At 37.8% G+C, this 23695-nt stretch overlaps 1 protein-coding gene across 1 annotated transcript in view; it reads right to left on the bottom strand.

Annotated features, from left to right (window-relative positions):
• The window catches only part of LOC139951748 (monocarboxylate transporter 13-like), a 49329-nt gene that overhangs the window by 10747 nt on the left and 14887 nt on the right, over positions 1-23695 (bottom strand). Inside the window, exon 3 of the mRNA XM_071950814.1 lies at positions 519-779. Within this exon, the coding sequence (XP_071806915.1) occupies positions 519-779 (261 nt within the window). The remainder of the gene's footprint in view (positions 1-518; positions 780-23695) is intronic.

Below are 23695 nucleotides of genomic sequence, written 5' to 3'. Positions count from 1 at the left end.
GGAATACCGGTCTTTGACACCAGACGTGTCCTCTGACTTTATGCCACAGTCGGCGGACAACACCAGAACAAATCGTGTATCTACTTGTAATAACTTGTCTTGCTTCATATTCTACTGTATACACTGTCAAAAATAAAGAGTTGAGACCAACACTTGCATTAGTTCGGTGAAAGTGCTATCCAACATGTTGTACGTTAAATCCAGCATTTTAAAGTATTCGGTCAACAATTAAAGTGCCAGTTTAAAGCTGATCCAACAATTCCAAGGAATATTTTTGAGAAATGTTGAAGTAACACTTAAATTGTAGATTCAACCCTTTTTGCTTTCGATGAAAACCAATTAAATGCTAGAGTTACCTAACAAAACGCTAGACCAGCACTTTTAAAGTGTAGTCACTCACCGAACTCATGCAAGTGTTGGGTTCTCATTACCAAGTAGTTTTGTTGAATGCTAATAATTATTTCGAGTAACTATCCAATAGTGTCCACTGCCTTAATGAAGATAAAAAGCAAGGATACCTGTAAAATCGGCGAATGTGATGCATAGGGAACTTATCCAACCTATCATCGACGTACTGGTCTCAAACACATCTCTAAAAGTAGGCAAAAAGACGCCCAGGCACTTGGCGATACCCTCTCGGAAGATGAGGGTAGAGTGGGCCGCTAGGAGCACGAACCAACCCCATCCTCCATCTGGTGCTACGGTCATTATGTAGTCCCGTTTCGCAGAAGATATCTTTGCTCTGCAAACTGGCTTACGAGGCTTCAAAGATGCATAGTCTACAAGCAATAAAACAGAGAATAAAAAGTTTTAAGTTGAACTGAAGTATTTTAAAGATTATACATTTGCACTGCAAATGGGAAAAAAAAACAGTCAAAGGCAGTGGACACTATTGGTAATTACTCAAAACAATTATTAGCATAAACCTCACTTGGTAACGAGAAATGTTGGATGGTTGATAGTATACAGTTGAGTGGCTCAGAGTGGAATGGGAGGAATATTATCGCAAGGTAAAATTTGGACTGTTCCATTTCACGAGGCGAAGCCGAGTGAAATGGAACAGTCCAAATTTTACCGAGCGAAAATATTCCTTCCGTTCCGCGAATTACAGCCACTCAATAACTGACATATATATCCTTGTCATTTGATGTATTTTAAAAGTATAACATTATGCAAAAACACACAAATTACTGACAACCAAAATCATTTAGCGCCGCGTAGCGGCAACAATGCACTAATCGGATCACAACCTTTTGCACAGGTGCTCATTTGTTTAGCAGCGGCGCGGCGGCGCTGTACTGCTCAAAAACATTGGTAACAAAGATGATCCTAACTGTGAAATGGGAAATGCTATTCCCCATGGGCGAATAGGTCTTTTTGATCACCGGTGCGGATGGGAGTAATAGTGAATGTCACGTGAAGTAAGTTCAACCAATCAAATGACAAGGATCTGTATGTCAGTTATTTAATATAAAACATTGTGAGAAGCGGGTCCTCTAAAGTGACGTAGTTTTTCGAGAAAGAAGTAATTTTAAACCTCATGTTTAGAATTTGAGGTCTCGAAATCATGCATGGTGAAAGCCACTGAAAGCACACAACTTCGTGTGACTAGGGTGTTTTTTCTTGCACATTTATCTCACAACTCCGACGACCAATCGAACTCAAATCTTCACAGGTTTGTTATTTTATGCTTATGTTGAGATATACCAAGTGAGAACACTGGTCTTTGGCAATAACAATGGTGTCCATTGTCTTTAAAGGGGTGGCCAACTGGCCACTGTAATAATAAGGTTAAAGACAGTGGACACTATTGGTAATTGTCAAAGACCAGTCTTCTCATTTGGTGTATCTCAACATATGCATAAAATAACAAACCTGTGAAAATTTGAGCTCAATCGGTCGTCGAGTTTGCGAGATAACAATGAAAGAAAAAACACCCTTGTCACACGAAGTTGTGTGCTTTTTCTGATGCTTGATTTCGAGACCTCAAATTCTAAACTTGAGGTCTCGAAATCAAATTCGTGACAAATAACTTCTTTCTCGAAAACTACGTCACTTCAGAGGGAGCTGTTTCTCACATTGTTTTATACTTCCAACCTCTCCCCATTACTCGTAATCTAGAAATGTTTTATGATGATGACTATTTTAAATAAATACCAATAGTGTCCACTGCCTTTAAATAATGTCATCACCAGGTAAAGTCATCAAAGGGCTGCTGATGTGGTTGAGTTACCTCTACAAGAAGATGGAAGAATTCTAATTTTAAATTCAATCAAGCGAGACAGAGAAAAACGCGTCTAATAATGCTTTGGTCTGTGAATGAGTTTTCATATACTTGGTTATTAGATTATAGATGGCACCATTAATTATTCCTGTAGGGTTGTACTTAAAGCCATTGGAAACTTTCGGTAAACAGTATTTTCTAAGGCCCACACTTCGTGTATCACAAGTTATATATAAAATAACAAACCTGTGAAAATTTAGGCTCAATCGGTCAACGGAGTCGGGAGAAAATTACAGAGAAAACCAACTCTTGATTCCGCACGTTTCGCCGTGTCATGACATGTGTTTAAAATAAACTCGTAATTCTTGATATAGAGAGTTGATATTGTTTTAATATTTTCTCAAAAAGTAAAGCATTTCATGGATCAATATTTCAAGAGAAGTCTTTCACCATTACCTTCTGTAAACCCTGTACGTTATTTGTAAATCTGTGAACTTTTATTGTTTTCTGTACCGAAAGCGTCCAATGGCTTTAAATGATTTGGGTACTTTTTTTTGCAACAGAAAACACCATGTCAACAGATTAACAATAATACAGTTTGATGATAATAACAATAGAAAGCTTCCCTTAAAATATTACTTGCTGAGGTGGTTTAGTTTTTGAGAAATTGGTAAAACAATGTCACGACAATTATTTTCGTCTAAGTTTTAGCGATTTAAAACGCATTAACCAGTTATGGCATCCATAACTGGTTTTAACATACGTATTAAAATACGTTTTACATTGCTAAACAAATTTTCGTCTCACTGAGATAAAAAATGGAGTAAAAGTCATATTGAATTTAATTGAAATGAAAGTTCTCCATTAACGCTAGTTAAATTTGAGTAAACAGCGACCAAACATAATATTTGCACTATTGGGCGCATGGCCATTTTTAAATTTGCGCGTTGTGCCATTTTGTTTATATGTAGCAAACCTTTTTACCATGCATGGATTTTAAAACTTGTGCAGGATAGCACGGGAGCAAACTTTGAACACTGCGCGATCTTTGTCATTCATCCGCAATGTTCACCAATATGATGTATAAATAAAACTTAAGTCTAGAGGTTAAAAAGATATGTTCGAATGAACGTTCTGTTAGATCTTAAAGCAATCGCACAACATCGGTAAACAGTATTGTCCAAAGGCCCACACTTCGTGTACCACAACTTATATATAAAACAACAAACCTGTGAAAATTTAGGCTCAATCAGTCGTCGGAGTCGGGAGAAAATAACCGGATACCCACACTTGTTTCCGCACGTTTTGTCATGACATGTGCTTAAAGGCAGTGGACACTATTGGTAATTACTCAAAATAATTATTAGCATAAAACCTTACTTGGTGACGAGTAATGGGGAGAGGTTGATGGTATAAAACATTGTGAGAAACGGTTCCCTCTGAAGTGACATAGTTTTCGAGAAAGAAGTAATTTTCAACGAATTTGATTTCGAGACCTCCGGTTATGAACTTGGGGTCTCAAAATCAACCATCTAAACGCACACAACTTCGTGTGACAAGGGTGTTTTGTCTTTCACTATTATCTCACAACTTCGACGACCAACTGAGCTCAAATTTTCACAGGTTTGTTATTTTATGCAAATGTTGAGATACACCAAGTGAGAAGACTGGTCTTTGACAATTACCAATAGTGTCCATTGTCTTTAAAATAAATCCGTTATTATCGATATCGAGAGTTGATAATTGTTTTCTCAAAAAAAGGTAAAGCCATTCCTGGAATAGTATTTCAAGGGAAGTCTTTCACCATTACCTTCTGTTGACACTGTAAGTTATTTGTAAATCTGTGAACTTTAAATTTTTGTTCTTTTTAGAAAGTGTCCAATAGCTTTAACTTCTGTCGAAGTGTTACCCTTTGTCCACAAACTTGGAAAGAATGTATACAAAAAAAACAGGTATGTTCACAAACTTAGTAATTTACTGTGACAAAGCCTATAGGCTTATAATAATAGGGACTTGTCAACCCTATTTTGCTTGCCATTCTGTGAAACACGGTGTGCGTGTGTGAATAGAGACGGTGTGGGGTGTATTTTCAAAACAATTGTTCGACTCCATTGACACCGGGAATGTCTGGGTCACTTTGCTTCCCTTGTCCCCAGGGCCAGGTGAATCGTTCAACCATTGATATTGTCACTAACCCCAGTTGTATTTTGCGCGGTCTAAAACCAACCTTCAATGCACAGATTTTCTTTTGAATTGGTTAATATTGTGCACACTGGCCAGTTTGTGACCCTTGCCAAAAAAAAAGAAAAAAAACGTTTAGCGTCTACCCTTTTTGTAAAAAGGAAGGAGGGCCTTTTTCTCGTCTTCTTTCTAAATAGCCGTCGGAATTTTTTTTTTTATCAAATGATTTTCTTTTTTGCTGAGATCGTTAAAAATAATAATTATACAATTATTTTCGTAACCTTTTTTTCAAGAAAAGTGTAACTAAAAAGAAAAAGAAAAACGCCTCTAAAAGGGAATTTGACGGGGACGTTAAACATGTTCAATTTTTATTTGGCCTATGCCATTAATACAGCTGTTTTCTGAGAGCTGAGAAATCTAAACTTGATCAAGTTTTAATGCCATGGAGTTTTTTTATTTTTATTTTTTAATTTTTTTAATTACAATATCCTTGTATATAAACGGTGGGAGAATTAGATGTATTTTACGAGTTTCAGAAGAAAATCGAGTGAAACCTTTCCTCGGCGATCTCTAGGTGCTCCAAGTAAATTTTGTCATCATAGGATATCCCTTTATCATATTATGAATTAGTTTTAGTTTTATACCCTGACACAGATGTATGTTAGCACTGTTAAGCTCAGTACTTTCAAGAGTTCTGTTGAAGAAACAAAATCACAGAATCGGTGGGGATTCGAGGCCACGACCTTTTGAAATTCTAGACCATCGAAATTAGGCAATATTTGTACACTGAAACCTTTTTTGGGGGGGCTCTCAAATCTTTCTAATTAGAATATTTTTAGGGCATACAAAAGTTTAAATGAGCCATCAAGGTATCATAGGGTGCACCCAGTGGCGTAACTAGACATTTTCATTTGGTGGGGCAAGTAGGGGCAAAGATTAAAAAAAATTTTTTTTGGGGGGGGGGGGCAAAGAAGTGCAAGATTATTATTAAATGTGTTAACTGATATATAGTTGATACACACCAATGCAGTTCTAAAACAGTCTACATAGTCAGCAGGTAACACAAGATTGCGAAAACAACAAAATCTTAGAGAACATGTCATTTTGTATAAGATAAAACTTTTTGACTGTATAAAAGGATTAAATTACCAACTGTGGTCACCAAGTACCAATTTAGAGTTGTACACGGCATTCTCAAATAGGCTTTGTGGGTGTGTAAATACCAAAAAGCATAATAATATTAGGCCAAGTAAAAATAGAAATGTTTAGCGTCCCCGCCCGCTTCCTTTTTACAGGACACCTCTTTTTTTTTTCTTAAGTTTTTTTTATGCACATTTTTTTTTTTTTTTTTTGAAAAAGGGTTATTTTAAATAATCTCAGCAAAAAAAAAAAAATCTGAATGTCTTGTCTGAATGCCTTGACCAAACTGTTTCATTAATGTTTTGTGTATTTCAGCAGCAGAAAAAAAAAGTTGATATTTGACATTCATGGCGGCCATCTTGAAATAAAAAATAAAAAGCCCCTCCTCCTTCCTTTTTTTGAGAAACCCAGACACTAAACATGTTCCTTTTTTTTTACTTGGCCTTATTGTAACAAGTGTAAGCCATCAACAAACAAACAAATACAGGATTGAAATTGTGGGTGTTTAATAATCACATTTTAGTTATGAAACGGATATTTAAAATAGGCCTACCTCTCAATTGCACCGCTTGCTTCAAAGGAGAAGAAATGGTCTAAGCAACCTTTTTCGCTGGCCATTTGTTTGCTGTAGTAAATTTCTCTGTAGTGCATCTGACCATGGAGGTAGAAATTTCTACCTCCATGATCTGACTTTGTGTTTACGGAGCTATTAGTATTGGTCTGCGTTCAGACCACCACGTATTAAACAGAACTTTGTCACATCCTGCGCTCTCTGTAACCGCAAAACCACAACAAACATTTACCGCCAATACGATCGCGCGCGCGTTTCCACGCATTTTTCATGTTATAGTCCACATAGGGCCTACTGATATGAATAAAAGTTTTCCTTTTTACGACAGCATTTTATGCAGCCTTAAACGATTTATATATAAAGCCTACAAGAATATACTTATCTCTGATTTCATATGGGGGGGGGGGGGTAAGAGGGGGGAGGGTTCTGAACGGGGGGGGGGGGCGCCGCCCCCCTGCCCCCCCTCTGGTTACGCCACTGGGCACCTATAAATGTGAATTGAACTGAATTGAATTGAATTGAATTTCCAATCTGCCTGCAGCACTTTTTTTTTCAAAGGGCAAACTTGATCAAAGGCAAAGGAGAACAAAATCAACTAACCGTGGAAGAGCAAATACCTGCAGGTACGTGAGCAAAATATTTTTTTGTTATAAGATTCGGGCTTTGCACGCACGCCCAAAAATTCAATTCAATTCAATTCAATAAACGTTTATTCCATACTCTTGTTGAAAAGGGGAAAAAAAAACAATTGTGAGAATTAAACAGTACTATAGAAATTTAACAAATCTAAAGTGCATTCAATTATACAAAAAAAAACCAATATAATCTAAAAGCAAATAATAAATTAATAACTAGGAATTAACTATGTACAAGACAGGAGCGAGAGCATGAGGCTGTTAGATAAGCCGACGATTAGAATCACAGCTCATTACTGTAGTGTACTAGTACCTGTTAGAAAGGTAATCAGCAAACCATTGAAGCGGGACACAGCCGATTTCACGAAACGCTAGGATCAATCCTACCTCGAGTTAGGACGAGTAACCCTTTCTTACTTAGGATGGGTTCAATTCGTCCTAACGTCTTTGGATGGCAGAACTGAACTCGTCCTAATTCCTAAGATTAATCCTAAGTTAGGAAAAGTTTGGTGAAATCGACGGCTGATACCACAGTGGTTTAGTTTGGAAAGAAGAATAGAGTGATCGAGTGTGTCGAAAGCTTTAGAAAGGTCAATGACAACACCAATAGCAGAGAATTTTTTGCTGAACGCATTGGTAATTTTGTCGACAAGTTTAATGAGGGCCATGTCGGTAGAGTGTTTTGATCTAAAGCCATATTGCTGATCGAAAAGAATACGATGGTGGGAAAGGAACTGAGAAAGGCGATTGTAGACAAGCCGCTCTAAGAGTTTAGAAAGACAAGGAAGGATGGAATTAGGACTGCATATAGTTGCTGAATTCCTGCTTATTGCCGTTTTTAAAAATAGGAATGATCTTAGCGACTTTAAGGTTGAGAGGAACAGAAGCATTTAGAAAAGACAGATTAAAGATGTAGCTAAGAGGTTCAGCAATGAAAGGAAAAACATATTTAAAAAGGATTCAGTGTAGTGAGTATTAGTAGGGGAGATATTGTTAGCCAAGGAAGAGCCAATGTTAGTAAAGAAGTTGTTGAAAGTGTCGGCCATTTCAGGCGGACTGGACACAGGATTATCACCATCCATAAACTCGCTAGGAAGGCTGGTTTTCTTCTGTTTTCCAAAGATGCCATTGATCTCTCGCCATATACCTTTGAGAACATTTTTGGTATGGTCAAGCTTGTCGGCGTAGTATCTTTTTTTGGCCAGGCGTATGGTGGCAGTAAGCTTGTTGCGATAGATTTGATAACGCTGCTCATTAGCTACAGTCAGATTTCGAAGAAATCGGTTAAACACTGTTTATCGCCGATAAACACTGTTTTTCGACCGATAAACACTGTTTTTCGAGATAACAGTGTTTATCAAATGATAAACACTGTTTATCGAAAAACTGTGTTTATCGAGCGATAAACAGAGTTTTACGAGTTGATAAACAGAGTTTTTCGATAAACACTGTTTATCAAGCGATAAACATGGTTTATCGAAAAACAGTGTTTATCGGTCGATAAACACAGTTTTACGCCGACGCCAGATGCCCAATAATTCGACAAACAGTGTTTATCGGTTGATAAACACTTTTATCGAGAAAAACTGTGTTTATCAAGTGATAAACACAGTTTTATGCCGACGCTAGATGCCCAATAATTCGATAAACAGTGTTTATCACTTGATAAACAGTGTTTATCGAAAAACTCTGTTTATCACTTCGAAAAACTCTGTTTATCGCTTGATAAACACAGTTTTTCGATAAACAGAGTTTATCAGTTGATAAACACTGTTTATCTCGATAAACTCTGTTTATCGGCGAAAAATAGTGTTTTTCGAGATAAACTAAGTTTATCAACTGATAAACAGAGTTTTTCTCGAAAAACACTGTTTATCGGTCGATAAACAGTGTTTATCGACGATAAACACTGTTTATCGAATTATTGGGCATATGGCTTGCCATACTCGCACAACTTCGTGTGACAAGGGTGTTTTTTTTCTTTCATTATTTATCTCGCAACTTTGATGACCGATTGAGCTCAAATTTTCACAGGTTAGTTATTTCATTTATATGTTGAGATACACCAACTGTGAAGGCTAGTCTTTGACAGTTACCAAAAGTGTCCACTGCCTTTAAGACTTACAGTAATAGTAACAGAAACATGCATTTTATTCAGGAACCAATTATTTACTATCAACATTATTTGTAAATAATCTCGAAATGGTCAAAAGGTAAAACATATGCACAAATTATAACTGTTCAATGATTTCTTTCTCCAGCTATGAAATGGTAAGGCCCTCGGGTAAACAACTCCTTATGAGGAGATTGCTGATGCGCGTCGCGCGTATCGCGTGATGTGGCACAACTTTCCCGGCCGTTGCTCTCGACCAATATGAATGAAGAAACTGTCTGTTAAGCACAGGTGCAAGCTCGCGTGTCACGCCCATGTTTCAACACTTTTTACTGGTCATTATCAAAGGTTTAAGGTCACCTGGAAATATATATTTTTTTCTTTCAAACATAAGAGTATATGCTTACGAACAATAAAACAATTTTTTTAGTAATTGTTTGTCACGATTTATATGTTTAAAAATATATAAAGTTGTTTGGGGGCTGACTCCGCCTACCCCTTTTGTGACGTCAATCAAGGCAGACTTTGCCTGCAATGCGTATAGTAAACACACGTGCAAAGTACATGTACGTCCAAGTCGTGAGTTGGTACATTTCAAAAAGTGTTTTTCTGCATTCAGCAGCAATACACCTGGTCGGCATTGCCGGAAAAAGACCCAGATTTATTTTTTAAACGTACAAACTCACGACTTGGTCCGTACATGTACTTTGCAATTGTATTTACTCTACGCATTACAGGCAAAGTCTGCCTCGATTGACGTCACGAACAGCGCCCTCTCGGTAGGAGTCTACTCTTAAATTTGTAAATAACATAAGAACTGATTTTTGAAGACCTTAGTTAACTGTTTATTCACATTCCACTCATCAAAACACATATATTAGTGACAAAAGCTTTATTTTGAAAAAATACCACTTCCAGGTGACTTTAAACACCCCCACGTGACGCTCTATCCACCAATTGGAATAGCGAAACTGTCTTAGGTATTTAATATTAATTATGGTTTAAAAGAGGCAATCAAGAACTCACTCCGCGTTTATAACGATCCACTATAAGTTAAAGTGAATTAGTATAACCCAAGCCGATTCTCTACCTTCCGCCTAGGTAGTCAAAAAGCAGGCCAGTTCTTTTTAGAACTGAGAACACTCAGAATTCCGAAAAATGTACTCCACGATCGAATAATATCAAGCAAGGCAGTTCTCTTAAAGCCATTACCACCTGATAAATATACACAGACACAAGGATTTGTTGTTGTAGTGAACTCTGCCAAGAGTTAATTTATTCCGTACTCTGAATTCGGTGGTAAAACGCCCATTCATAATAATATAAGGGATTTCCCTTTATTTAATTCCATCCAGTGATATCCACACTCATAAAGAAGTATACCAGTTCCCATTATAATACACTTTGCGACCAATTCGCAAAGGGTCCCAATCCCTCACTTTGCGAACGGTAAATTTCCAATCCGCAAAGGTTCCCACTTCTCGGCGATTTGCCAAAGAAGGTACCAGACTAATTACAATTATTATAATTATAAATGCACTCATTGACTGGAGAAAACTCCGGGTCAATGAGGTTCCCACTTCCAGCGAGTTGCCAAGAAGGTACCAAATTAATCTACTTCTTTATATACAATCACATCATTTTATTACCACCATATTTATCCATATCAATTCACATAAATGAATTTACCACTTCCTCACAGGCTACAATGCCTATTAGCTTCTTGTTTATAGGAACAACCTAAACTTACCGCTTTAAGTGTAAGTTGTAATATTATCAGTCATATCAATCTGTACCACGTATTTCGTAATACCCTGACCCTTCCATTAACCCCAGGGAGGGAGGGAGGGAATTTTGCGAAACTATACAATCTATCTTAACTCCTCGGTGGCAGAATATTCAATGACGGTTCCCAGAAAGACAAGCACCCTTTCCCCAAATGCATTGCTTTGGTTGGTTGAAAAGAACAATGGAACCACGTCTGAATGCGCCCTGACAATCCCAATCGCTTATAGCCCCGACTGTGCAACCTGACTATAATTATGCATATTTCCTGGTGTTAAATCGGTTTACTGCGTTACGCATTAAACCCTATTATACACTTTCGGTAAACAGTATGTCCAAGTCCCACACTTCGTGTATCACAACTTCTATATAAAATAACAATCCTGTGGAAATTTAGGCTCAATCGGACATCGGAGTTGGGAGAAAAATAACGGGAAAACCCACTCCTATTTTCGCGCGTTTCGCCGTGTCATGACATGTGTTTATAACAAATCCGTAATTCTCGCTAACGAGAATTTATATTGTTTTACCGTTTTCTCAAAAAGTAAAGCATTTCATGGACTAATATTTCAAGAGAAGTCTTTCACCATTACCTTCTGTAAACCCTGTAAATATTTGTAAATCTGTGAACTTTTTTTTGTTTTCCTGTACCGAAAGGGTCCAATGGCTTTAAAGGCAGTGGACACTATCGGTATAACTACTCAAAACAATAATCGGCATAAAACCTCGAGTAATGGGGAGAGGTTGATGGTATAAAACATTGTGAGAAACGGCTCCCTCTGAAGTAATATAGTTTTTGAGAAAGAAGTAATTTTCCATGAGTTTGATGTCGAGACCTCAGATTTAGAACTGGAGGTCTCGAAATCGACCATCTAACGCACACAACTTCGTGTGACAAGCTTTTTTTCTCCATTACTATCTCGCAACTTCGATGACCGATTGAGCTCAAATTTTCACAGGTTTGTTATTTTATGCATATGTTGAGATACACCAACTGTAAAGGCTAGTCTTTGACAATTACCAATAGTGTCCACTGTCTTTAAAGGCAGTGGACACTATTGGTATAATTACTCAAAATAATAATCAGCATAAACCTCATTAATGGTAACGAGTATAAATTGGGAGAGGTTGATAGTATAACACACCGTGAGAAACGGCTTCATCCGAAGTGACGTAGTTTTCGAGAAAGAAGTATTGTTCCACGAATTTGATTTCGAGACCTCAAGTTCAGAATTTGAGGGCTCGAAATCAAGTATCTGAAAGTACACAACTTCGTGTGACAAGGGTATTTTTTTTTGTTCATAGTTATTTCGCAACTCCGATGACCAATCGAGCTCAAATTCTCACAGGTTTGTTATTTTATGTATATGTTGAGATACACCAAGTGAAAAGACTGGTCTTTGACAATTACCAATAGTGTCCAGTGTCTTTAAGGACCAACAATCTACCTGCCGAAATACATGGTGTCACCGTAAACCAACTAAGAAAACAAGTGACAAAAACGCAAGAAAAACATTAGAGTATTACCTGACACGAATGAACGTGTGGCGAGGTCTCCGTCTGAACGCAGTATGGGGGTAAAAAAAGCACGCGAAGTTGTATAGGCTGTGTTACATGCCTGGTTTCAATCTTAATCTATACTCGATTTTGCTGATCACCCGCCCACCGGCACGATTTTCTTTTGAATGCTGCCTTATTAGGCTGTGCCCGTCACCCTTTAAAATCACCAAAACCCACTCGCATCATTGAGCACATCAATAATATAGACAAATCAATTATAAATAGGCAAAGGATGTTAAAGAAACACACTTAAAGCCACTAAGGCACTATTGGTAATTGTCAAAGACTAGTCTTCTCAATTGGTGCATCTCAACATATGCATAAAATAACAAACCTGTGAAAATTTGAGCTCAATTGGTCATCGAAGTTGTGAGATAATAATGAAAGGAAAAACAACCTTGTCACACGAAGTTGTGTGCGATTACTTCCTTCTCGAAAACTATGGCACTCCCGAGGGAGCCGTTTCTCATAATGTTTTATTCTACCAACCTCTCACCATTACTCGTTACCAAGTTATGTTTTATGCTAACAATTCTTTCCTTTAAGCCCAGATCATTTATCATGGCCAACACCAGAGATGGCCACGGTACAGTGCAGGGCAGACAAAACAAAACAATAATATACGCTATACATAACACCGAGAGAAAAGCAAATGAGCAACAAAAATAACTTAAAGGTAGTGGACAGTATTGGTAAATACTCAAAACAAGTATTAGCATAACTGGTAACGAGTAACGGGGAGCAGTTGATAGTATAAAACATTTCAGCCCCCCGTTCCCTGCTTGTGGAGTGGGTCACTTGGGGTGACCCGATGTGCATGACAACACCACGAGAGGGCGAGTGTGATCGTTCGATAATAGCTCTAAGTTGTCAGTAGACTTGATTCAAGTCCCATTCTCGTGTGAGAGGTCCCTAGCTGTTACCTCAACTTACTATGAAACAACCCCGTAGCATACAGTACAGTGCGCGCTCGCCGTGAAAATGTGGATGTTCCGCATGCGGAACAGGTTTTGGAATGCGGAGCATCACAAAACAGTAGTTTTCTGGGGATGGCACGGGATTGGGACTTGAGTCAAGTCTAAGTTGTCAGGGGCTCACCCGAGTGCAACTTGCCCGCGTGAGCACCGCGGTGCCAATCCAGGTAGCTAATATCGAACGCACCCAATATGGTTCGCTAAGTGTCATGGTATAATTATGTGTGGCGACAAAAACTTGTACAAGTTTTTTCTCCAAAGTTTAAGGTCGTTATTAGGTGGTATCACAAATGGCACATAGGCCTACATTGCTTTGTATAACATTGTGATAAATAGTTCCATGGAGTGACGTAATTTTTGAGAAAGAGGTAATTTCTCATTCAAATTTTAAAAGACTTCAGCTGAAGCCTTTTATCGGGCATCCAAAAGTACACAAATTTGTGCAAAAAAATGTGGGTTTTTTTCTTCTTAATTATTCTCTCGCAACTTCGATGACCAATTGAGCCAATTTTCACAGATTTGTTATATGTCATGCATTATGATGGGACACACCAGGTGAGACTGGTCTTTGACACTTACCAAATGTGTCCTTTGAGTATCCGTTCATTCCTAACGAAGTAGGCCTACCCCCCAAAAACGTCACCATGAAAGTGAGAGATCAAAACATCTTTCTGTACGTCCGAACACATTTTAATGAAACATTGTGATGGACGCGTTTAAACCACCACTTTCCAAAGTCTTAACAAAGAACACAATTAAGGTTGGTGTAATTATACCATCATACGAACCCGGTTGAAATTACCTCTACTTGTGACAACGGTTCATAATTGCAAGATCGTGGGTCGATTTTTTGATTAGTTTTTGAGCCGTAATTAAACTGGATGATATAACGGCTTCAATAAAGGCTACACAACAATGTTTCATAATTGCAACATCGTAGACCGTTTTTTGATTAGTTTTTGAGCCGTAATTAAACTGGGTGATATAACGGCTTGAGTAAAGGCTACACAACACCTGCTCGCAATACCTACTCGTTTCTGATCAAGACGTCATTGCAGTTGATTAACTTTGAATCAATTCGAAGATATTGTCATCGAAGCTTATGAGGGTTTCAGGAAAGGAGACTGGACAAGAAAGTGTAGATTCGTGCATAGAATGTACGAGCTTATTGTAATCACGAATCTACACTTTTTAGAGTATATTCTCGGACTTCAATAGTTATTTAAGTCACGTTTCAAACTGTATCTGATTCCTTTAACTGTCTCATTTGTGCATTTTGTAAATAGATGTTGGTCACATTCATAGGTTATTCTGGAAAATGTATAATTATCGAGTACAACGTTTTGATCCATTTGCAATTGTGTTACTGAAATGAATTTTGTTATTGAATTGACATTTTTTATTTGAAAGATAACATGCTTTCAGCTGTGTTTAATACACATCATGTTATCCTTCCAATTTGGAAAGACAGTCATTTTCCGGTCGAAACAGTTCGGGTTAAACGTCGATATGTTATAACAAAAAGCAAAGACGGGATAACAATTTGTTTATGACAAACTGATTGTTAGTTCACAACATTTCTTGTTATTTAATATGAACAACCGTTATTCAAAATATGAAAAAGAGCGGACTGCAACTCTCCTTTAAATAATATAAAAAAGAGACCTTTCTGGAAATCTTATCCCGTTCTGATTATTCCAGCAGGCTGATAACATATTCCATTAGAGAGCTTTCCTCATGATAACCACGTTCAATGCCCTTAGCACTCGAAATCAGCCACAACGAGACACATGGCCAACTGTCTATGCTTTCAGCATAACCATTTCCCCGGCCAGGGGGTTCGGAAGTATCTGTTCCCAAACACGTAGTGGGGGGAGGGGGTTGCACTTTACAACGTAAAATGGGAGAGAGGTTGCAAATAAACACATTTGCCCACTTGCATAAAGCCTGTAAAAACAAAAACGTGCTAAGCACAACAAAATATTGCTTAACAGAAACAAGGAGTTTACATTGTTGTGCCTGATGCCCAACGAAGTTTTTGCTAAACAGCTTTATGAAATTTGGCCCTTCTCTATTTAAAAGCGCTGCTTAATGGTTAGCAACTCGTGCTTACTGAAGTTAGTGTTATCGTATTTCACAGTTTTTTTTAGCAAGAAAGTTAGACGGCCATCTTGGGCGTTCGCCATAGATTTGCATTGTGACGTCATTCATTTGTGTGCAGTAGCACCGGAAGGTCAGCATAATAGAACTGCTTTAAAGGCAGTGGACACTATTGGTAATTGTCAAAGACTAGCTTTCACAGTTGGTGTATCTCAACATATGCATAAAATAACAAACCTGTGAAAATTTGAGCTCAGTTGGTCATCGAACGTGCGAGATAATAATGAAAGAAAAAAACACCCTTGTCACACGAAGTTGTGTGCGTTTAGATGGTTGATTTCGAGACCTCAAGTTCTAATGCTGAGGTCTCGAAGTCAAATTCGTGGAAAATGACTTCTTTCTCGAAAACTATAATGGCACTTCAGAGAGAGCCTTTTCTCAAAATGTTTTATACCATCAACCTCTCCCCATTACTCGTAATCAAGAAAGGTTTTATGCTAATAATTATTTTGAGTAATGACCAATAGTGTCCACTATCTTTAAGCATATTAACAAGCAGCTAAGCGTAACAAACTTACGCATTACAGAATAAGGATTGGTACCCTGCTAATTTCACTGGTAGAATCTGTAAGCAAGATTCTCTATAAGCAGACATCGAGTCACCAGCTTTAAAATGAAATCAATACGAAGTCTATGGAGGTGCCACAACCTGTGTCGTGTTCACTGTACGAATAAGGTACCTCATTAACATTATATTAACTAGGAGGCCAGTCTCTTTTCCCCAGTCAAGTCTAGTTTATCGTAATGGTTTGGATTTCCAAGATGGCGTCATACGATATGCGTTCCAGTAACGAGTCTGCTATTTTATTTCATTTTTATCATTTGTTGGTAAACCTATGTGTTCGTCTCTCTTTTTTCTCCCTTGTCTTTGTGGTTAGGTTATAAAGGGTAAAATAAATAGTCAAGGCTTCACCCACCCCTAAGTTTAACCCTTCTGGCATTGCCGAAATAAATGCTTATTGAATAGAGTTAAATTGAATTGAACCACCTTTCGTGCCCCACAGGCTTAATTGAATGTGATTAACATTCAGCAATTAGCAATAAAGTAATATAGTTAGTAAAAAAAATGAAAAAAATTATGGGCCTATGATTAAAAAAAACAAAAAACTAAAAAACACGCTGAGTTCAGGAATGTATGCGGAGTTAAATCAATAAAAATACCAAAAAAGCAATGACTGTAAGAACGTGGATTACAAAATGAAACCCGAGAAAGAGTTTAAAAAAAAAACTTAAAAAAAAAGAAAAAGAAAAAAAAAAAAAAAACATTACACATGGTCATATGTACATGTTTGGGGCTACATTTAGGTCAGGCTACATTTAGGACTCGGGCTACATTTAGGTGCCGTACAGTCGCACAGTCGTACCTGCAAGACTTACTATTTACTTTCTAGTTTCTTTCCTAACCATCCATAATTGATCATGTCCGTCGTACGGTCATGCAGGGCGCCCTGTATTCGCAAAGTTGCAAAAAAAAAAAAAAAAAAAAAATGAATCAAAATAAAAATTTTAATAAATATTTATTTTGTTCTGGATTGGCAACGGAAATCGTTATCCACAAACTGGTTTGTTTACCCGACCCTTTGGCATAAGGGGCTGACTTCGATTATCTGCTAGCGATGTCAAAGCAGGACACAAAAATTATGCAACAGGTGTCTGTGTGCCACGGCAATGGTTGCTATGGCAACACGATTATGGCGGGAATATTTTTCGTTGGGCAGTTCTTATCGTCTGCTCTTACTAATGTGGATGGAAACATACTTCCGTTACGTGGAAAATCTGACTAAGGATGCGTAATGTAGCAAGAGGGTAAACATTTACACGAAGAAAGGCTCTCTAGAAATCTCTAATTGCAGTGTAGCAGACGCACGACAACTTGAGCCCCTTTTTCAGCCAACAAGTTAACAAGGGTCCCGTGCTTATTTTTAGCATGGTTGTTAAAATTAATGTACAAATCATGTGAAAGGACAGCAATTATTATACTGTACATAAAGGACAGCAAAATTGTATAGGATTTCACTAATAGGGACATTGGACAGTCCACACACGATTGCTAACGATTTACAAACATGCTAAGATTAAGCAAAGGACACCTGCTAAATTACTGTCGTGTGAATACTGCCCGTATATAGCCAGGAAATTTGAGAAGAAATCACCAAGGACATTTTAATGTTTAAAAGTAGTCTACACACGAAGAACAATAATTGCTAAAAATTTACAAACATGCTAAGATTAAGCAAAGGACACCTGCTAAATTACTGTCGTGTGAACACTGCCCGTAATAGACAGGAAATTTGAGAAGAAATCACTAGGGACATTTTAATGTTTAAAAACAGTCTACACACGAAGAACAATAATTGATAAAATTTACAAACATGCTAAGATTAAGCAAAGGACACCTGCTAAATTACTGTCGTGTGAATACTGCCCGTAATAGACAGGAAATTTGAGAAGAAATCACTAGGGACATTTTAATGTTTAAAAGTAGTCTACACACGAAGAACAATAATTGCTAAAAATGTACAAACATGCTAAGATTAAGCAAAGGACACCTGCTAAATTACTGTCGTGTGAATACTGCCCATAAATGACAGGAAATTTGAGAAGATTTCACTATTTAGGGACTTTTTGACAGTCCACCGACGAAGTGTAATAATATAAAGATTAATTAAGCAAAGGACCCCTGCTAAATTGCTGTCATGTGGAAGGGGCCCTGTTCATTATCTACTCGAATCCACGTCATGCTCTAAATTAAAACTAGGACTAATAATCTGTGTTACTAAGTATTCAATTCCATCAAATTCATAAAGGTTGGTCGGGCGCTTTGATTTTATGCGGAGTAAGTTTTCAGTTGTCATTTATGCCCGAACCCAACTTTCGAGTCGCAACACGAACAGAGACGTCATAAATAATGCAGTGTATTTCAAATAGCGCCTTGAGATTTGCTTGTCTGAAACAGTTCTGCTATAGATTTGTTTGCATCTTAAAGTACCTGCAGCCGATTTCACGAAACGCTAGGATCAATCCAATCTCGAATTAGGACGAGTAACCCGTACTAACTTGGGATGAGTTCAATGCGTCCTACGTATTTGGATACGGAACTGAACCCGTCCTAAGTCCTAAGATTAATCCCAAATTAGGAAGAGTTTGGTGAAATCCAAAGGCATTGGACACTATTGACAATTACTCAAAATAATTAATATCATAAAAACTGACTCGGTAACGAGCCCCCATTTGCTTTGGGGCAAATGGCACCTTCGGCGGGCTTCGCCTCGGGTGCCATTTGCTCCCTCGGTTGGACAAGACACCATGAACCCCGTCACAGCGTGAAACAATAATTATATAGTGGATGATGGATGATGATGATGATGACGAATGCTTGAACAATCCGTATACGTTTTGGCATAACTCTGAAATAAAAACAATTGCAATGAACACTTTACTCATATCGTTGCGGTACCCGCTGCCAAAACATAGGATCCGAACTGCCTCTATCGCTACCGGCCGGGCAACCTCGGTAGTCTAGTTGGTAAGACACTGCTCTAGAATTGCAAGGGTCGTGGGTTCGAATCCCACCCGAGTAACTTGCATATGAAATTTGTTTCACAGGACTCTGGAGAGTACTGAGTATACAGTGCTAACACACATCGGTGTATGGGTAAAAAAACACACAAAAAAACACTTACTTGGTGAAAAGTGAAGCAGGTTTGAGTCTGAAAACGTTTTTGAGAAAAACGTTACACTTCGAAGTACTGCGGTTGTGGAGAAAGGTTTCACTTTTTATCCAAAACTTTCCTAATCCTACACGAGACTATATTGCTTCCCATGTGTTGTACTCATGAACGCTACCTCAATTTGAAATGTGTTTTTTTACAGGTGAGTTGTATGGTTATATGAAAATGATTGATATAGAGTAATGGTTTTCAATTACCAAACTTTAATCCCTTAATAAAGTGGGTTGTGGGGGAAATTATACAACTCATCTCACGTTTAATCCATCAGAATGACATAATTAATTCCGCCGTCGTATAATCTTGTTTAAAGGCAGTGGACACTATTGGTAATTATTAAAAATAATTATTCGCATAAAACCCTACTTGGTGACGAGTATAATGGGGAGAGGTTGATAGTGTAAAACATTGTGAGTAACAGCTCCCTCTGAAGTAGCCCTGCCGGCCTTACACTTTCGTATTGTATTACAGTTAATGAACACCCATACCACACGAAGCTGTGTGCTGTCAGATGCTTGATTGCGGAACCCTTCTGGGGTCTCGAAATCAAATTCAAATATTTTAGTAGAAAATTACTTCTTTTTCAAAAACTACGGTACTTCAGAGGGGAGCCGTTACTCACATTGTTTTATACTATCAACAGCTCTTCGTTGCTTGTTACCAAGTAAGTTTTTATGCTGAAAATTATTTTGTGCAATTACAAATAATTTGTCCAGGGTCTTTAACAAAAAAAGGTAATAAAATAAAAAGGTAATAAAATGCATTGCCTTTAACGACACAGTGTGATTACCCTCAACGTGCCCGCTAAATGTAATGTTAGATTATTGGCTTATATATTTCATGACCACGGAGTGCATTTGACGCTTGTCAAGCGGGCATCAAAGAGGAAATTACATCAAAAAGGGAGAGAGTGGGGGGGGGGGGGGGTAGAAAAAAAGAAAAAGAAAAAAGGATTTAGAGTTTTACACACGGAACTAATCCAGTGGTATTGACATTTGCACCCGGCGTTTATACCAGCCACCAGTCACGTACATCTTATCGATAAAGGGACACGTGGAACTGAATCCAATGAATAAAATACACGAAATTAACATAATATATATAGAGCATGAAGCTTAGGGTTATGATAACTGGATTTATGAACGGTTTAATTTATTATAATTATCCAGTTTCCAGAACATGCCAGAAAAAAAGGTAGTTTTGAAGGAGTGACTCCAGTGTGGTAAACTGTTTCTGTGACGTCATGTCTTGATGAAAGTGTAGATTCGAATATACACTCAACTGTGACGGTCGTAACGAGTCACATTCTTGGGGTTCAACACTGGGTGCGTTCGTTTAGCTTCCCTGGGTCTACCCCGCAGTGCTCATTCGGGTGAGCCCCTGACAAGAGCTAATCGAACGACCACACTCGCCCCCTCGTGGTGACGGCATGCACCTCAGGTCACCCCAAGTGACCCACTCCACAAGCAGGGCACTTGGGGCTGACCCGGGTGAGCCCCGTCAAAGCTATACGAACGTACCGGGGCAGACCGGGTCCACCCAGGGAAGCTAAACGGACGCACCCAAAGAATTGACTAGAGTGGGACTCGAACCAACGACATGTAGATATGATACAAACTAAACTGACAGTTCAACTTGAAAAGACTGCCTTTCCAATTACATGTGAGGGTTGAAATGGATGTACCAAAGATGTACTAACCTTTATGACATTTCTTGAAAACTAAAGGATTGGAATTAATGTATTCTTCCAATAACCAATGATGAACCATCCCTTTATGATATGGTTCTTGAAAACTAGAGGATTGGAATGAATGTACTCTTCCAATAACCAACGATGTACCATCCCTTTATGATATGTTTCTTGAAAGCTAGAGGATTGGAATGAATGTACTCTTCCAATAACCAATGATGTACCATCCCTTTATGATATGTTTCTTGAAAACTAGAGGATTGGAATGAATGTACTCTTCCAATAACCAACGATGAACCATCCCTTTATGATATGTTTCTTGAAAGCTAGAGGATTGGAATTAATGTACTCTTCCAATAACCAACGATGTACCATCCCTTTATGATATGTTTCTTGAAAACTAGAGGATTGGAATGAACAAACTATCCCAATAACCAACGATGAACCATCCCTTTATGATATGTTTCTTGAAAGCTAGAGGATTGGAATTAATGTACTCTTCCAATAACCAACGATGTACCATCCCTTTATGATATGTTTCTTGAAAACTAGAGGATTGGAATGAATGTACTCTTCCAATAACCAACGATGAACCATCCCTTTATGATATGTTTCTTGAAAGCTAGAGGATTGGAATGAATGTACTCTTCCAATAACCAACGATGTACCATCCCTTTATGATATGTTTCTTGAAAACTAGAGGATTGGAATGAATGTACTCTTCCAATAACCAACGATGTATCATCCCTTTATGATATGTTTCTTGAAAACTAGAGGATTGGAATGAATGTACTCTTCCAATAACCAATGATGAACCATCCCTTTATGATATGTTTCTTGAAAGCTAGAGGATTGGAATGAATGTATACTCTTCCATTAACCAATGATGAACCATCCCTTTATGATATGTTTCTTGAAAGCTAGAGGATTGGAATTAATGTACTCTTTCAATAACCAACGATAAACCATCCCTTTATGATATGTTTCTTGAAAACTAGAGGATTGGAATTAATGTACTCTTCCAATAACCAACGATAAACCATCCCTTTATGATATGTTTCTTGAAAACTAGAGGATTGGAATGAATGTACTCTTCCAATAACCAACGATGAACCATCCCTTTATGATATGGTTCTTGAAAACTAGAGGATTGGAATGAATGTACTCTTCCAATAACCAACGATGTATCATCCCTTTATGATATGTTTCTTGAAAACTAGAGGATTGGAATGAACAAACTATCCCAATAACCAACGATAAACCATCCCTTTATGATATGTTTCTTGAAAACTAGAGGATTGGAATGAACAAACTATCCCAATAACCAACGATAAACCAATGTTTACTGGTATTTAGAGGACTGGAATGAAATAATGCACCATTAATTTATGACAATATGTTTCTTGATAGTACATGATTGTAATGAATGTGCTCTTCCAATAACCAAAATTGTACCATCCATTTATGACCAAGTTTCTTTAAAAAGATGATTGGATCTACTGCCCGTTGCGCTCATTTGGAGAACAAAATGGCGCCCAGCAACCACGTGACAACCGAGAACTTGTCCCTATATGTCGTTATCTCTCAATAGACCATAGAGTTATATATAACTCTATGCAATAGACCCTTCTTTTGCAACGTCACAGCCCGAGTTTTTGCCTAGCCAGTTTTGAAAACTATGGAAAGCCATAAGTGCAAATCAAGAAAAAAATCGCTATTTTTGGTAACAATGTAACACATTTTTTTTATTTTGTTTAAAATAAAAACTAATTATGAGAGGCATTTTATTTAGTTGAACATGCGCATTTTTCTTTTTGAATTTTATTTTAAATTCTTGTTGTTAAAACATCTGCTCTGATGTGTCACAATCGTTGGGCCGTATATTTCGAAATTCATTTGATGCCATTCTAGAAGTTTCTCAAGAGATTCCATGTGTACAGAAACAGTGACTCACTATGTATTATGTATGGAGCATATTAAACGGTGCAGTCATTTGGGGTAGTTATCCTCAGTGAAAATCAATACGATCAAAGCGGGTATGTCTAGCACCAGACTAACGCAGACTTACACTCAATTCTAGTAACGGTGGCTAGGCGCCAGACATTAATACTTGCTGTTAATATTATTATGTTTTCCCGGCCACTTTCAGCAACAAACAGTCAATTTGCTTATGTAAACGCTTAAGAAGATTTTGATTGATTTATACACCACTTAATAATTATATAATAAGCATATTTATAAGCATATTTTATAGTCCTTGCAACATTTATATATTATATAAATGTTGCAAGGACTATAAAATATGCTTACAAATTTCGCAGAGTAGTTATAAATGAGACCAAACATCATTCTGACAAAGTACACAGTTTGGGGGAAATAGTTTAAGTCACAGAATATTCTTCCATGATGGTTCCAATGGTTGCACCACACACAGTAGTCAACCAATGGTATAGACTATAGCCTTGGTTCGAGTCAAAAATATAGTTAAAGGAACACGTTGCCTTGGATCGGACGAGTTGGTCAAAACAAAAGCGTTTGTAACCGTTTTTTATAAAATGCATATGGTTGGAAAGATGTTTTAAAAGTAGAATACAATGATCCACACAAGTTTGCCTCGAAATTGCGTGGTTTTCCTTCTACTGTGCGAACTAACATGGTCGGCCATTTATGGGAGTCAAAATTTTGACCCCCATAAATGGCCGACGTGTTAGTCGACGAGGTAAAAGGAAAACCACGCAATTTTGAGGCATGTTTGTGTGGATCATTGTATTCTACTTTTACAACATCTTTCTACCCATGTGCATTTTATAACAAACGGTTACAAACGCTTTTCAAAGACCAACTCGACCGATCCAAGGCAACGTGTTCCTTTAACCTTAGTTCATGGTGCACACTAGAACTTGCTCATTGCCAGCAACAGGCCATGCGTCAAGG

This window comes from Asterias amurensis, chromosome 19 (assembly GCF_032118995.1).
Source record: "Asterias amurensis chromosome 19, ASM3211899v1".
In the NCBI taxonomy this organism is placed as follows: Eukaryota; Metazoa; Echinodermata; class Asteroidea; order Forcipulatida; family Asteriidae; genus Asterias; species Asterias amurensis.
The sequence above is the reverse complement of the archived record's forward strand: the minus strand, read 5'-3'. Positions and strand labels throughout refer to the sequence as shown.